The sequence below is a fragment of the Amphiprion ocellaris genome, chromosome 8 (genome assembly GCF_022539595.1).
Source record: "Amphiprion ocellaris isolate individual 3 ecotype Okinawa chromosome 8, ASM2253959v1, whole genome shotgun sequence".
In the NCBI taxonomy this organism is placed as follows: domain Eukaryota; kingdom Metazoa; phylum Chordata; class Actinopteri; family Pomacentridae; genus Amphiprion; species Amphiprion ocellaris.
In genome coordinates, this window is record NC_072773.1 from 34,719,507 (window position 1) to 34,734,000 (window position 14,494).

General features: G+C 41.3%; 3 protein-coding genes across 5 annotated transcripts; 2 read left to right on the forward strand and 1 right to left on the reverse strand.

The window, feature by feature from the left end:
- The first annotated feature begins 1,237 nt into the window (after positions 1 to 1,237).
- ttll9 (tubulin tyrosine ligase-like family, member 9) lies at positions 1,238 to 7,199 on the forward strand. Of its 2 annotated transcripts, XM_023266966.3 has the most exons (14): positions 1,238 to 1,379; positions 1,788 to 1,834; positions 1,919 to 2,011; positions 2,189 to 2,300; positions 2,395 to 2,580; positions 2,710 to 2,778; positions 2,878 to 2,968; positions 3,667 to 3,707; positions 3,799 to 3,886; positions 4,167 to 4,225; positions 4,856 to 5,052; positions 5,462 to 5,575; positions 5,880 to 6,004; positions 6,144 to 7,199. In XM_023266966.3, exons 1-14 carry the CDS (start codon positions 1,350 to 1,352, stop codon positions 6,212 to 6,214), a joined length of 1,323 nt encoding a protein of 440 aa, XP_023122734.1. In that variant the 5' UTR covers positions 1,238 to 1,349; the 3' UTR covers positions 6,215 to 7,199. The 2 variants fall into 2 exon arrangements, with proteins under 2 accessions (XP_023122734.1, XP_023122735.1); XM_023266967.3 differs by lacking the exons at positions 2,710 to 2,778; positions 2,878 to 2,968; positions 3,667 to 3,707.
- On the reverse strand, positions 6,488 to 10,293 carry fam217ba (family with sequence similarity 217 member Ba). Its single transcript, XM_023266964.3, has 4 exons — positions 9,791 to 10,293; positions 9,576 to 9,675; positions 9,376 to 9,440; positions 6,488 to 9,262 (listed from the first exon to the last, which is right to left on the reverse strand). Exons 1-4 carry the CDS (start codon positions 9,895 to 9,897, stop codon positions 7,816 to 7,818), a joined length of 1,719 nt encoding a protein of 572 aa, XP_023122732.2. The 5' UTR covers positions 9,898 to 10,293; the 3' UTR covers positions 6,488 to 7,815.
- A 299-nt stretch (positions 10,294 to 10,592) lies between these two features.
- Positions 10,593 to 14,303, forward strand: ppp1r3da (protein phosphatase 1, regulatory subunit 3Da). 2 transcript variants are annotated; one of them, XM_035946681.2, is made up of 2 exons: positions 10,593 to 10,808; positions 11,055 to 14,303. In XM_035946681.2, the coding sequence occupies exon 2, from the start codon at positions 11,126 to 11,128 to the stop codon at positions 12,041 to 12,043; it is 918 nt and encodes a 305-aa protein (XP_035802574.1). In that variant the 5' UTR covers positions 10,593 to 10,808; positions 11,055 to 11,125; the 3' UTR covers positions 12,044 to 14,303. The 2 variants fall into 2 exon arrangements, with proteins under 2 accessions (XP_035802574.1, XP_023122757.1); XM_023266989.3 differs by having other exon boundaries at positions 10,595 to 10,808; positions 11,100 to 14,303.
- Positions 14,304 to 14,494: the final 191 nt, after the last annotated feature.

Consider the following 14,494-nt stretch of genomic DNA (forward strand, 5'->3'; position numbering starts at 1 on the left):
AGTATGGCTGATTGTTTGATTAAAGGTGGGTGGCAGGGAAAGAAAAAGGCCCAGCAGTCTGTATAAAAACAGGGATTTACCCATTTATTTACCTTTTGACTCAGGAATCTGCATCGGATTTAAGCCCCTCTTACATTATTGATGACGAGGTGTTAAAAGCAAAAATGCAAATGTTTTTATGAACCAGGCCATCATGGGGTTTCATCTTAGTGGCAGAGGACCGAAGATCAAGTACCAGCCATTGTGTCTCTCCACTCCAGACAGTTTGCTTTGATAATCTTCCTGTCAACAAGTCCACTCAACAGATCCTTTGTCAATCCCTCGGGCATAGTTTGTCAGCAGTGATAGTATAACCACTGGGGATGTTTTAAGAAGCATACTGGTAATTTATCTAGGTATCTATGATAAGATAAGATAAGATACGATACGATAAGATAAGATATGCCTCTATTAATCCCACAGTAGGAAAATTTACAGTGTTACAGCAGCAAAGATTGTGCAAACATTAAGGAAATGCAGTAAGAAAATATCCAAGCATGTATGTAACTATTTATCTGTAAAAGTTTGACCAGTGGCAATTCTCCTCTCTTTACCTTATTTACATCTCTCCTGTGAGGTGGATTTAAACAGACAGGTAAATAGTTTTACATGCCAAATGATTTGATTGAGCAGGAAATAATTCATTCAATAATAAGAATGATAATAATAATAATAAACAATAGCATTCTTTAATGGCTTTTCTTTTCTTTTTTGTTCATTTTTTGGGGGGGGAACTCACCATATACTGGTTGATTTGCCCGCTGTTCTACTTACTTGAGATTTTGGCGCCACCAAGTGGTGATTTCGCAGTGCAGTTTAACGTTCATAAATGTAAGGAGAAAACCAGCGAAGGAAAAGAAAGAATTTTTTAAAAAATTAATTTACAAAGTGTCTAAAATGACTTTAAGGCTTTCGAGGTTTGGAAATCGTCCTTTGTAGCTTTCTGGTTTATTGCTATCTGTGCGCTTATTCAAGTCAGTGGACGTGTACTTAAAAATAACAGTTCATTTAATGTACTTCAACACCGCCGATATCTGATATCTTACATCTTAATAGGCGCTTCCAAACAATAAATATATTAAATTGAACTTCTGTTAATTTACACGGTATTACTTTAATTTGACAATATTTTAAATGCTACGGAAAGCGCACTGGGGCAATCTTCCCTCAGTCGGTGGGGTGGTTACCATGACAACGGCTGTTGCCAAACACGGAATAGTGAAGACTGTTGGCTAATCTCGGAAGCTACCTAAACGTGGCTTTGAATTGAATTGAATTTAACGGTAACTATCATAAACTGCGACTATTTCATGGTGTCGGCCTCCATGTCCAAGTACAAGGTAAACAGAAAGTACATCTGGGTGTCTTGTAGGTTTTATTTTAACAAAATGAGACCTGATGTGAAGCTAGCAAAGCTTTGTTCGCAAAATTAGCAAAATTCTGCTTTCTGAATATTGTATGTGGTTGTATAAACTTAAATAATTAATCAGATTATTAGGTTAACTGTACTTTAATCCCAGTTTGCACCTCATATATTAACTTATTTGAAAATAAAGTTAATTTAAAACTTAAATTACCCCCAGGGGACAAATAAAGTTTTTGTATTGCATTGCATTCCATTAGAGTTAAGTTTCCTGAAGTAACCTTAGCTGATAAAGAAACCAGAGGAGTTTGCAGCTGTAAGGTGTTTAGAAATTAGAAGTTCATCATTGAGATTAAGTCTGGAATTGCTTTCTTCGCCTTTACAGACATCCGGATACAAAGGTTCATGCGACTATGGCAAAAGTGATGAGCGGTGGGTGTTGCTCTCGAGTTGGCTCTGAATTCTAAGTTACTCACAAGTTCTGATAATGCTGACTGTGTTGCAATATCTCCTCAGGGAGGGGAGAAGTTGTGTGCGTTACAAGTGTGGCCTCCTCAACACCATACAAGATGTTCTACGCCAAAGATCGAACTGGGTCGAGGTCAAAGAGTGAGTAGAGATGCTAGACAAAGCTGTGCGGTGCAGTGTAGAATTTCCCGTAGATGTCAGACAGAATCATTCATGAACAAACATGCACTGTGGATGGATAGGTGTGTGTTTATCATTATATAAGCTTCATTTTTTAAATTTTTGGCTTGTGAATGGCATCTTTTCTAATTCTTACAGTGATGGAGAGTGGGACTTCAACTGGTGTGATGTGGGTTGGCTCAGGGAGAACTTTGGTCACACATACATGGAGGAACATGTACGAATAAACCACTTTCGCAATCATTATGAGGTAAAGTTGCATCATTCTAGCTCATGACAAGACTATAAACTGGAGATTTCAGTGGTAATCCATATATTTTCTGTGTTTCTGTTTTATGCAACAGCTGACTCGCAAAAATCTCATGGTAAAAAATCTGAAAAGATACCAGAAAAACCTTGAAAGGGATATAGGCCGCATAGAGGCATCCAGATGTGATTTTTTCCCCTGCACCTTCGCGCTACCCAGCGAATATCATCTGTTTGTAGAGGAGTTCAATAGAAGTCCTGGAAGCACCTGGATCATGAAGCCGGTAAACTAAAGCAGGCCACAGATGTAACAGAGCAATAAAAATGGTCTTTAACTCAGTATTTAGAATACCTCAGAAAGTAAAAATTATATTGCTCTGAAGTCATGAAGAGTAACTGGTTTGGTTATTTAGGTGGCAAAATCTCAAGGCAAAGGGATTTTCCTGTTCAGGAAACTGAAAGACATTATGGATTGGAAGAAGGTAACATACATTTATTTTAATAAGGAATTGCTTGTAAATCACACTGCTAAAAATAAACCTTCTGCACATCACATAGATGCTAATATTTTACTTACATAGGATGGCACACGCTCAGAGGAACAGAAGGATGTTGCCCAAGTGGAAAACTATGTGGCACAACGCTATATAGAAAACCCCTACCTAATAAACGGTAATAACCTGAGTGAAAAAATACATTTTGATTGTAAATCTCAATCTGAAAAAGTCATTAACCCTCGTGTTGTCCTGCGGGTCAAAATTGACCCATATTAAAGTTTGAAAATGTGGAGAAAAAAAAATTCACAGTGAAACTTCTGATGTCCACATTTTCAACATTTTTGGGAAATCTTTGAACATTTTTGGTGGAAAAAAAGAAATGTTAAAAATGTTTCTTAAGAACATTCACAAAAAATCAACCAAAATCCTGTGAAATTCGCTGGATTTTGGTTGATTTTTATGTGAATGTTCTTAAAGAAAATATTAAAAAATTTTCTGATATATATGTAATCACTTTAGATATTTTTAGGATTTTTTGGAAGATTTTTACTCATGTTTTGAAAATATTTACAAGAATTTTCTTGCCAAATTTGGTGGATTTTTTTTTTTTAAAATAAAACCTTTAAGGGAAACTTTTACGGAATTATTGGAATTTTCTCCCTGAAGGTTTTGCAAATTTTCAGAAATTTGGGGAATTTTTTTGCTGAATTTTTGGATTTTTTTCCGAAAAGGAAACAATATTTTTGGTGCCTGTAAATGAAGGCAGCAGGAGGGTTAAATGCTTTAATTTAACAAAAATTAAGAACTGACAAATTGTGAACTGGAGGATCAGAGCAAATAGAGGCTTTATATTCTGGCTTTTTGTCCGCACAGGCAGGAAGTTTGATCTGAGAGTGTATGTGCTGGTATCATCAGTATGTATCGAGCCTCATAAATTGCATTGTTTTATCCAAAATGTGAATTTTCCTGCAAGCAAAAATCAGTGTATTTGTACGTGTGTTTCAGTATGTTCCCTTGAAGGCCTGGCTGTATCGAGATGGCTTCGCCCGCTTCTCAGGCACTCGCTTTTCCCTCAGCAGTATTGATGACAAGTGTATCCTTTTCTTTGGTGATATGAAATGTTTTTCACCATTCATTGTGATGTTGATACATGTAGGTAAGTGTCTGTTTTTGAGTTTTTAGCACAAGTAATTCCCCTAACAAGTTTAGCCTTTTGTTGAATGAAATATTTAAGTAAAGTCCGTTTTAAGTAGCTCAGTATGACCCAGTTTTTGAGGCTGTTGTTCCTAATTTTGTTGCTTCCATCCACATTCCCCTGCAAGGGGTGAGTGTGTCATTGGAGTTTCGAAATTCTACTTAGAGCTTCTTCTCAGATATGCACCTCACCAACGTGTCTGTTCAAAAAACAGCACCTGACTATGATCCCGAAAAGGTGCGTAATTGAAAACCTCCAAAAAATTGATGAAAATCAAATACAGGGTGTCCCAAAAAAATTGACATCATTTGAGATGTCCATGTCAGAGTGACTGCATGGTCAGGAGAAATGATACTTAATAGGATATATTTTGGACATAAAATGTTTTATTCTACAAATTTCAAATGGAAAATTCTGGAGGACGGTAATTTTATAATGTTCCAAAGTTATTACAAATGTTCAACGTGTGTGCCGCTTGTGATGCGGCACACATCAAATCGGTAGTGGAGTTCCTGCCACACTCGCTGCAGCATGTGGCATGCAACATACTCCAGAGCCTCAGTGAGTCTGTTCTTGAGTTCCTCTGCACATATGGGAAGTGGTGGGATATAGACCAGTCACGTAATCCCACAGAAAGAAATCGCACGGTGTTCGGTCAGATGAGCGTGGGGGCCATTTCAGTAGCATGTAAATGATTACACTTTTTGAGCAAAAAGAGCAAACAAATTTTAAACAAATTATTAGACGATGAAATGATGTCAAATGTTTTAGGACACTCTGTATTTATGTTGATTATCTGAAATGTCTCCAATTTAAGCAACTTTATCAACTCATTACTCTTGCATTCTTCCGTCTATCTCTAAACAGGGTTGTAAGTGGCAGATGCAACAGCTCCGAAGATACTTGACAGCAAAACATGGCAGAGAGATGGTGGAAACCCTGTTTAAAGAGATGGATAACATCTTTGTCCGCAGTCTACTGAGTGTGCAGAACGTCATAATAAATGACAAACACTGCTTTGAGCTCTATGGGTATGACATACTACTGGATCAGAACCTCAAACCGTAAGTGCTTGCATACACACACACAGTGCATCATCACATACACATATTCACTTGCAAATATGCTCTAATAAGGGCTGTGTGCTCACATATAGCACATGCACAGACAAGCAAACATACCACTCTGACACCTGTTCTAGGTACCAAGCAGTAAATCTGCTTGTTAGTTTCCAGAAGTAAGCGCGTACGAATAACCTCGTAAATCTGCACGGAATATGATGTAACAAACTGACAGGTATGCAATAATTTTGCTGTAAATAATCACACACAAAGTGATGACAGTGTCTCCATTCAGTCCAAATACTAGCTGTCCTCATTGAGCTGTTTGCTGCTTCTCTTGGATGGGACTAACGCTGGCTCAAAAGACGAATCCTATGTTTGCTGAATGTCGTCACCCTCCATCTCCTTGCAGGTGGCTAATTGAGGTGAATGCCTCCCCATCACACACACCCAGCAGCCAGGAGGATTATGAGATGAAGTGCAGACTGTTGGAAGACACTCTGAATGTTGTAGATATGGAGGGAAGGTAAAGGTCCAGTTCTCATCATGTGCTTGCCCTTTTGTCACAAGGAATCAAGGCATGAGGGCTTACTGTCTCTCAGTTCATTACAGGTATTAAAATTTGCAAGCAGTATGTTTTGAGGATGGATTATGACATATTTAAAAATTAAGAACGTGTGTAAAGAATTGCCTTTTAGAACAAACTGTGTCATTGCAAGAATTAACAACCATCAGATCACAAGAAGAATCCTGCACCATAGATGATGAGTTTCTGTCATCTGTTTCTTCCATCCTGGTGCTGCATTCTAATAGACTGCTTTTCTCATTAGGCTGACTGGCAAAGAGAAAAGGGTTGGGGGCTATGATCTCATGTGGAACGATGGACCTGTCTATAGAGAGGATGTAAACCTACAAACATCTGGCAGTTCATGTTTCACTGCCAACACACACTTAGGTAACCTAACTGTGCCGTTTATGCAAACGTCTTGGGGCAACAGCAGCTCCCATTTTTGGGCTGAAAAAAATCTGATAATGGTGCAAAAATATACCTGAAAATACAGTTTTAATGTCTGATAACGTGTTCTGTGTTGCAGGGTGTGTGAATGACAGAGAGAAGCAGCTTCGCCAGCTTCTGAAACCGTTTCCATACCAGAAGAAGATGTAATCTCATGCAGAATTTCTGTTGTGTTTCCATAGTATCATGGTCTGCAAGACTGTGTCATGGTGGCATCCAGGTGACTCTCTGGAAGTAGACTGGCTCCAGTTAATTCAAACACCTGGGAAAAAAACAAACATAAAATTAGTTCTCTGTAATGATCTGATCATAATCCAACCTTGGTAAAAATCTGAATATACGAATCACATGTACTCTCTATGAGTGCTGTAATAAGCATGTAATTTTCATCAGCTGCTCCAAAGAATGACTAAAAGACCAGTGTTCCTTGTGTGCAAAACATTTATTTCTATGCCTTGCAAATACTTGCATTCAACATTGAGAAAATACATATCACAATCTTTCTGCGTGCATGTCAATGTAATGTACACACATATAGTAACATTGCCACTCCTGGCCCCTTATCTATGGCTTCCGATACTTTCCATGGATATTAAGTGAAGAGGTGCAATCAGAATACTTATCACATTTACATTGATGCAGTGTTCCCATGAATCAGACGCACATGGGAGACCACGAGAAACAGAGAAAACACTCTAATGTAAACACAGTGTTCTAAAAACGTCAAGTATGCAGTGGAATAAAGAGGTGATATGTCTAACATTACCATGTTACAGCCTAACAGCTATGATGTGTTGAAACCCCATCGAACCCTGGGAATGACAGCACAGCAGACATAATTACAATCAGCTCTACAGATTTTTCTTTTTGTGCGTGACAATGTAAACAGAACAATGACAATGATGAATACAAGTCAACCACAACACTTCTCATAAATATAACTATGGTATATAAAATTTGGAAAAATATGCATTTACATTCGTAGCAAACATTACACCGTCTTCAATGATAGGAAGAGCTCAGCTCTATGCAAAATACAGTATATTATCATAGACTACAATTCAAGCTGTTCAAACATGAAAAGCCCTTGTAACCAAAAATGTGAAACCAAAGCACAAATATACCTGGAACCTGTTACTGTGCCTCCTTCGTCTCTGCTAAAGATCCTTTAACTTAACATATGGTTGAAAACATGAGGCACCAAAGAAAAAATAAAAAGCAACATCAAGTAAATCAAACAAATACATTCCAACATCAAAAATTGCACAATTATCAGCTATGGTTGTATTTCAAGACTAAAATGGAATGACTGGTGTTAAACTTCACTATGGATTATTTATTCTGAAAACTGTGCAGCGGCAGAGTAGATGCTTATTTTATTCCTATTTTACCATTAGTAGGATACTGAGAGATGACTGCAGAGTGCAATAGAGTTTAGAGTCGTAGCAGGGCACAGGGTTATGATGTAGTTTCTGTCAGAACACAGTCCAGCATTATGACTACAACTGTACATTTGGAATGAAAAGCAGATTCTGTTCTATGGAGGGTAACATTATTCTTCATCTGTATTCTAGCTGCTCAATCGCTCCTAGTTGACCTTTTGAAGGCTGCACACCACTGACTGATTTAGACTGCTGTACAACAGTTAGGACATGTTAGTATTACACAGATAACACAGAAAGCAAGCATAGGTTCAAGCTCCTGTACCAGATAGCCACTAAGTAAAGCACTATATTGCAGGGTTTATATAGTTACTTTGCAACAAAGTGCACATTTTTTGTTTTGCCGTTCTGCTTACTGCTAAGCGGGGCTTTGGAGAGAGACGACGGGTCTTTAGCAGCTCTCTTCATGGCAGTTTTCGAGGCCTGACCTGCTGCCTCCGTCCTCTGCCAGTCCTTCTCCTCTCTCTTCGAGGTGATGATGTCCCTCTTGCTTGCAACAAAGACACGCTTCTCTGCACTGGTTGCTTTGGTGCCACTGGGCTCCTTCTTAACATCTGTCTCAGAGTTGGCTCTGACACGGCTTTTCCTCACCGGACCTTTGCTGTTTGGATTTGTGCCAGACTCCTGGGTTTGCTTACGGGCGTTGCCTGCGGCCTGCATGTGCCTGAGATGACTCCTTCCAGCTGAGGGGCTAACTGGGGTCTGGGCTCCTCCTCCACTTCCGCCCTGTGCCCCTGGGCTCCTGCCCTCCGTGGAGGTTGCTCGGGTCTCGCTGCTGCTCCTCTTCGCTGGCGCCCCGGGTCGGGCTCTGCGCTCCAGCAGCGGGCTGAGGCGGGAGTGGCGCTGGTAGGCATAAGCAGAGCAGCTTCCATTGCACAAAGGGTAGCGAATGTGACAGTGAGGACAGACCGGGTAGCGGGACATCTGGTGCTGGGCCGAGGCGGGAGATGGGGGGTTGTTGACGGGTGCGAACGGGAAGGCTCGCTGGCTGTGTCGCAGGCCTTTAGGGGAGTTGAGTCGCGATGATGGAGCTGTGTGAGGCCTGGGCGGGTGGGCAGCTGTGGCAGAGGGGAAGCCCTGTGGCCTCAGGCGGCTCCCAGGCGGACGGCTGCTCTCTGCTTGCACAGTTTGGATCTGGAGCCACTCCAGCTGCAGCAGCCTCTCCAGGTACTTCTCTAGCGGCCCGACAGGTTTGGGTCGGGGGGCACCACGACCCTCTGTGTGAAGAAACACCGCCAGCTGCCTCAGGCTCCAGCTGTTGAAGGGAGGAGGCAGGAAATCGGGATAACTGTAGCTTGGTTTTTCACTCTCGTCCTCATTTCCCATCACCCCGTGGGGTCCTGGGATGTCCGGGGGGAAGTCAAGAGTGTTGATGACCTCGGCCCGGAGGTTGAGGTGTGGAGGGGTGCAGGGGGTGCAGGGGGTGCAGGGGGAGGGCAGCACAGGCAGCCTCTCGGAGTCGGACAGATCGCTGGCACTGTCAGTGTCTTCCTCCTTGTGGTTGTGGTGCTGCTGCAGCATATCTGGAGTGAGGGCCGGGGAGTGTGTGAGGGGGTGAGCCGGCATGTGTCGCAGCCCTGATATGGGGGAGAGAGGCAGGGACAGGGCTCGCCGATTCTTCCCCATCCCCCCGCGGCTTTGGTGGAGTTCGCCGCTGCACTGTGGCACTCGGAGATTTTCTCGTTTCTCCTCCTTCCTGTGAGCAGAGGAGTGTTTGCGGAGTTGAGGTCTCAAATCTCCCTCCTCGTCTTCAGGGCTATAAAAAGACAAGATGAGTTTAAGGAAAGGCTGTTGGGGGATTTAGGGATTTACTGTACCTGAAGCAAAGCATTCAGAGAGAATGCAAACCCCCTCCCTCTCTGCTCCTACCTGGAGGCTTTGCTTGTGTTCCGTGCAGCTCCAGACTTGACCCTGACCCCTTTGGATTGTGCACCCTGGAAAACAATCACTGTGGTGTTAGTTTGGTTACTCAGGTCAACAACACATGCAGCAACACTATCTTTGATCCAGTGCGAAATCAATGCTGAAAAAAATGACCTCTTCAATTCAACAGGAGGTCATCCACGTACCCTGTACACTGCTGTCATTGTGTCCTTATCCTGACCTGGTCCTGGGAGGCCATTTTTCATTTGGCCCACTGCTTTCTTCGTCTTGTTGCCTTTCTTTGAACTGTGGAAACATTATAGAGGCATGTCTAACCTATTCCTGCTGCACAACATGAGAAGCTTCAATTCTCCTTTAAGGTGTCAACCGCAAAAAAAATCTAAATAAATAAGAGGCCTACCTGGTTACTGGTCCGCTGTTTTCAGTATTTTTTACCCGAATCTTCTCTTTGGAAACGACGCGTTTGAGTGTCGTGGATGCGGTGCGTTCCTGCATGATGGGCCCCATGTTGCACCAGAGGGGATGTTGTTCGGAGTCCAGCTCAGTTATTAGATCCTGCAGTAGCTAAAGAACCCAGCCGACATCCCGGATCAGATACTCTATTCTGAGAATGAGGCTAAAAACACCCATTTTCTCCAAAGTGCTGCAATGCATCATGCGCAGATCCAGTCTCCCTCCACTGCAGGTTAAACGCGTCGGTCTGTTTTTGTCGTCGACCAGCGTTGCTGCTCGGTAACAAATCGCTTGATTGTTTTATTATTTTCTGGACCGGCTAATCACTGCAGACGCGTCTCCTTTTCCACTGTTATCCTTCTCGCCATTACTAATGCACAACGGTACAACAAGCCTGTACGCTTTGTTAGGCTCGCCGTCCCAGTCAGATAGGTTTGTTTACCTGCTGCTGACTGGCTCGCCGCTGGTGTCGGAGTGGGAATCAGAGGTGCATCATGGGAGTTGTAGTACATGCTCGCTAGTGGCACGTTAAAACTACCCAAAACGCAGAAAAAGCGCCCGCTTGGTGTTGATTATCGACGCAGGAAAGAAGTAGAAAAACATCCAACAATGCACCCGGAGACTGGAGCAAAAAAAGGAAGTAAATAAGCATAAAAATCTATCTTAAATCACTCCATCACCCATGCGCTGTCAGTGGTTTCTGCTCCGTATGTGGTTTCCTGTTAACTGCGCGCATGTTAGCTGATCTCCACCGACTTCACGACGCAGACATGTATGTGTGTTGGAGCAGCTGTGAAGGAGGAAACTAGCTCCACATCGGGTTACACGACAGGAACCCACCGCGGAGACTTCGTGACGCACGGAGACGCGCAGCTTCCAGTAAACACTACTTTAAATCATGGAGGATCGAGCTTAAGCTACATCCTGCAGGTTTAAATGTAACGAACGCTTCACATCTTTATATGGTGAGGGGATGTCAAAGTGTGTTTTTGTAACTGATCCACATTAAAAGACGTTTTCAGTGCCGCTACAGCCGTTCAGAAATAGACTGCGTTCAGGCACGTACTCCCACAGCACACGCCCACTCTTTCTTGTTGTGACTATATCTGTGTTTTCAAATTTATAACAGCAAAATTATTGTTTTTGGAAAAGTTGCAAGACAACTCATGCATTTTTAGTAATGCATAATGTCATTTTGCTTTTGATTACAGGTGAATTTAGAAGATGACAGATTATTTTTGCAACTTTCTCTGCAGGTGATCAACACTGCCTCTTACTAACAATGGAGAAAGGTTGGTTTATTGGACATGACAGGATTCCCCCTGCAAAATCTGACCAGCAGACGCCCAGCAGCACTGCCTCGAGGCCTTGCATGACTATAAACTTAACCAAAATGCTTCGAGCTGACAAACCCAATGTGGAAAAGAAGCCTATTCCAATCCGCCCGCCAAGCCCCAGAGTCTCCAAGCCAAAAGAGGAAACACTCCACCGCAGTCCCTCCTGCGAACCAGCGCCCAAACCCATCATCCGACAGCGATCGCACTCTCTACCTTCTGCCACAGCCAAGAGGAAGCAGTGCAGTAATGCTGGAGTACGGTTTGTTGATTCCTTGGGGCTGGATCTGGAAGATGTTAGGCTTTTTAAATCTGGAGACGATCCGTTCGTGCCACATCATGTTACCTTCAGGCTGCTGATGGGTTCCGAGATAGCAGATGGGAAGCATCTGGAGATCTCCTTGCCATACATGAAGCCAGTTTTTGCCCAACAGCCTGGCGACCAGCCGGGATTCTTGTATCGTCTCCATGAGCAGAAAGTGTGCCTGGAGAGAGTCTCTTGTTTTGAATTGGGCGTCATCGGGATCACCCAAGTCGTCAACCTGGACTTCGAGAAAGATGTCACAGCTCGGTATTCGTTCACAGAGTGGAAGAGCTGCACAGAAACTAAGGCCTCTTGGATGTCCACCATCACCAAGGCCTGGGAAGGTGGAGGCGGGCAGTTTAGTTGCGATACATTTCATTTCCATCTGCCCGTCCCTCCATTCCTGCAGCCAGGAGCACTGTTAGAGTTCGCCATTCGATACCGAGTCTGTGGGGCTGAATACTGGGACAACAATGATGGACAGAATTATAAGTTAGTTTGCCAAAACTACACACTCACTGTGCCTAAAGAATGTGAGGATAGCATGGTGCACTTCATTTAGGATGCAGACTAAAGGCAGACGAGATCTCTTGAGAGCACTTTATGAGAGCTGGCACTAAAACCTATAGAAAACACCTGCACAGTAACATAACGTTCATTTTGTTGAAAGTGTCGACCGAGTTTGAATGATGTTAGATTTGAGGCAAACTGTAACTCTGGACGGACTTAGAGGGAAATTAACTATTGCACTTATGCCTGATGCCAGCTTTACTGTCGCTGATGTTTCTGTTTTGTACAAATTGCACTGAAATATTAGATTTTCCAAGCTATTAAAAATGCACTTTAGAGTAAGCACATTCAGTAGAAGTGACACCCACAGAGAATTACATAAGCATTCTGTGAAATTTAAATTAATACACTTCAGTCCACTGTTTTCTTCCAGCTGGATCTTTGACAAAAACTCATTTTATACAAAGCAGGGATTTGGAGTGGTGTACCATTCATTTTCAAATGTTGTCAAACCAAAAGCCCAAAGCATGTCATGGATACAATTTGAATGTCTTTTAATAAATCAGAAATGAAATATTATTTTGTTAAATAACACATTTTGATAAACAACGGTTTGCTGTAGTATAATTTAGGACTGAACAATTTATCAAAAGCACAATACGGTCAAGTGCAATATCCAAATTATAGGAAATGCATCTTTGATAAAGTGTGTAAGAAGATAATATAAATGAAATATTGTGCTGCTACAGAGATGTTCGACCTTTAAATCATATTCTGAAGATATGCAGACCTCAGCAAAAAACACAATCATTTTTATCTCTTTTTTCATGTGGGAAAGAAATGACCATTTTACCTAAAATTGTGACTCATATCACAAGTGCTATATCTGTCAAAACTTTCTTTTTTGTTTTTGTATTTTGTTCAGCCCTATTCATATTTGCATTGAAGGCTCAAATCCTACATCCTCTAGCTATGTTCAGCTAGTTTCTGTAAATAATTTTCTCTTAGCTTGCAGTTATGTCACTTTTTGGAAAGAAAACACTGTTCAAGACACCTTCTAGTGACAAAATATTCCAATGTGTTATCAGCTGTGTTGGAATAAATGACCGCACACTAAAGGAAAGAGTAGTCGTTGAATATTAACATAAGAACTGTTTTATTGTTGTGATAAAGTGAGGACTTGTCTGTTGCCTATCCCAAAATTTTGACCACTCATGACTGTTTTTAAACAGATCAGAACCACAGACTTTATATAAAGAGGTCAGAACCAGACTGTATATAAACAGTTTAGAACCACAGACTGAATGCAAAGAGGTCAGGAAAGTTTAGTGAATTTCCGGACTGTGTAAATACCATTCAAAGCAAACCACAAGTTACTCCTTGATAACGTATGACAACAGTTCAGAAGCCACATTGCAAACTATGAATTTGGAGGAAATTTCAGTTATAAAAAACTAATTTGCTTGTGTCATCATGAAGAGTAGATGTTGTAGAAAATATACAAAAAAAAAATACTGCTTGAAACATATGATAATGTGGAACGGTAAAGGTAATTTGGGGATTGATGAAGAGACACAAAAGGATGAGGTTTGATACAAACAGAAAGGAGTAAAATATGAGATGTAATGGCATGTAGCAGGTAGGAGTTAATAAGTTGTTTTGTTTTTAATTTTGTGAGTTTTGTTTTCCATTTTCTGACACTGTCAAGTGTTCTCCCACTTTCAATGACTGGTGATTATCACTGATGATTTTTGAACGTTCATGTGCAGTTTCCTCACTTGAAAAAGGACGTTTCATCTACTCAGGGTTTGAGCTGGACTCCACTCATTGATCAGACAGTTACTTTCTTTTTTTCAGGTAACAGGTATACACAGATGGCAACTTCACAAGGCCATGATGAGTTAAGTTGATACATTAAGATGAAAAACCTTCAAACAAAACACAACAGAACAATGTTCACATCACTGCAACTCAGCAAACAGTAACAACCATTCCCTATGCAAAAGTTTCACCTCATTGGCAAATGCTACTCCACTCAATTTATGTTTGTCAACCTCAACATCAAAAAACTGAAGCAACAAACCATGTCATGACCGATCTTCAAACCAATCCTATACCACACACGAATTTAACTGCATTTTAAAGAGGCGATTTAAATCACACATTTACTCTTAACATTTTTATCAGATTTTTAAGCATATTTATACATTTTAAATTATATTTTTGTAATTACTTCAAGTGCATGAAGTGACTTTTAAAGTGCAATCTGTTACAGACCCAGTAAATAAATAAAGTGCAAATAACAAACCCACCATTGCAACCAGAATTAACTGTTTTTTTAATTAGCACTATCTGCCTGCAATCTTATTTTCAATTGAACGATTACAAACACATAACAATTAATCATACACAGACAATAGAAAGTTAACAGGTGATGATACTGTGGCATGTCTTAAACAAACAAGCTAACAAATAAATCAGAACCGCCAGTTCTAAGTAAACA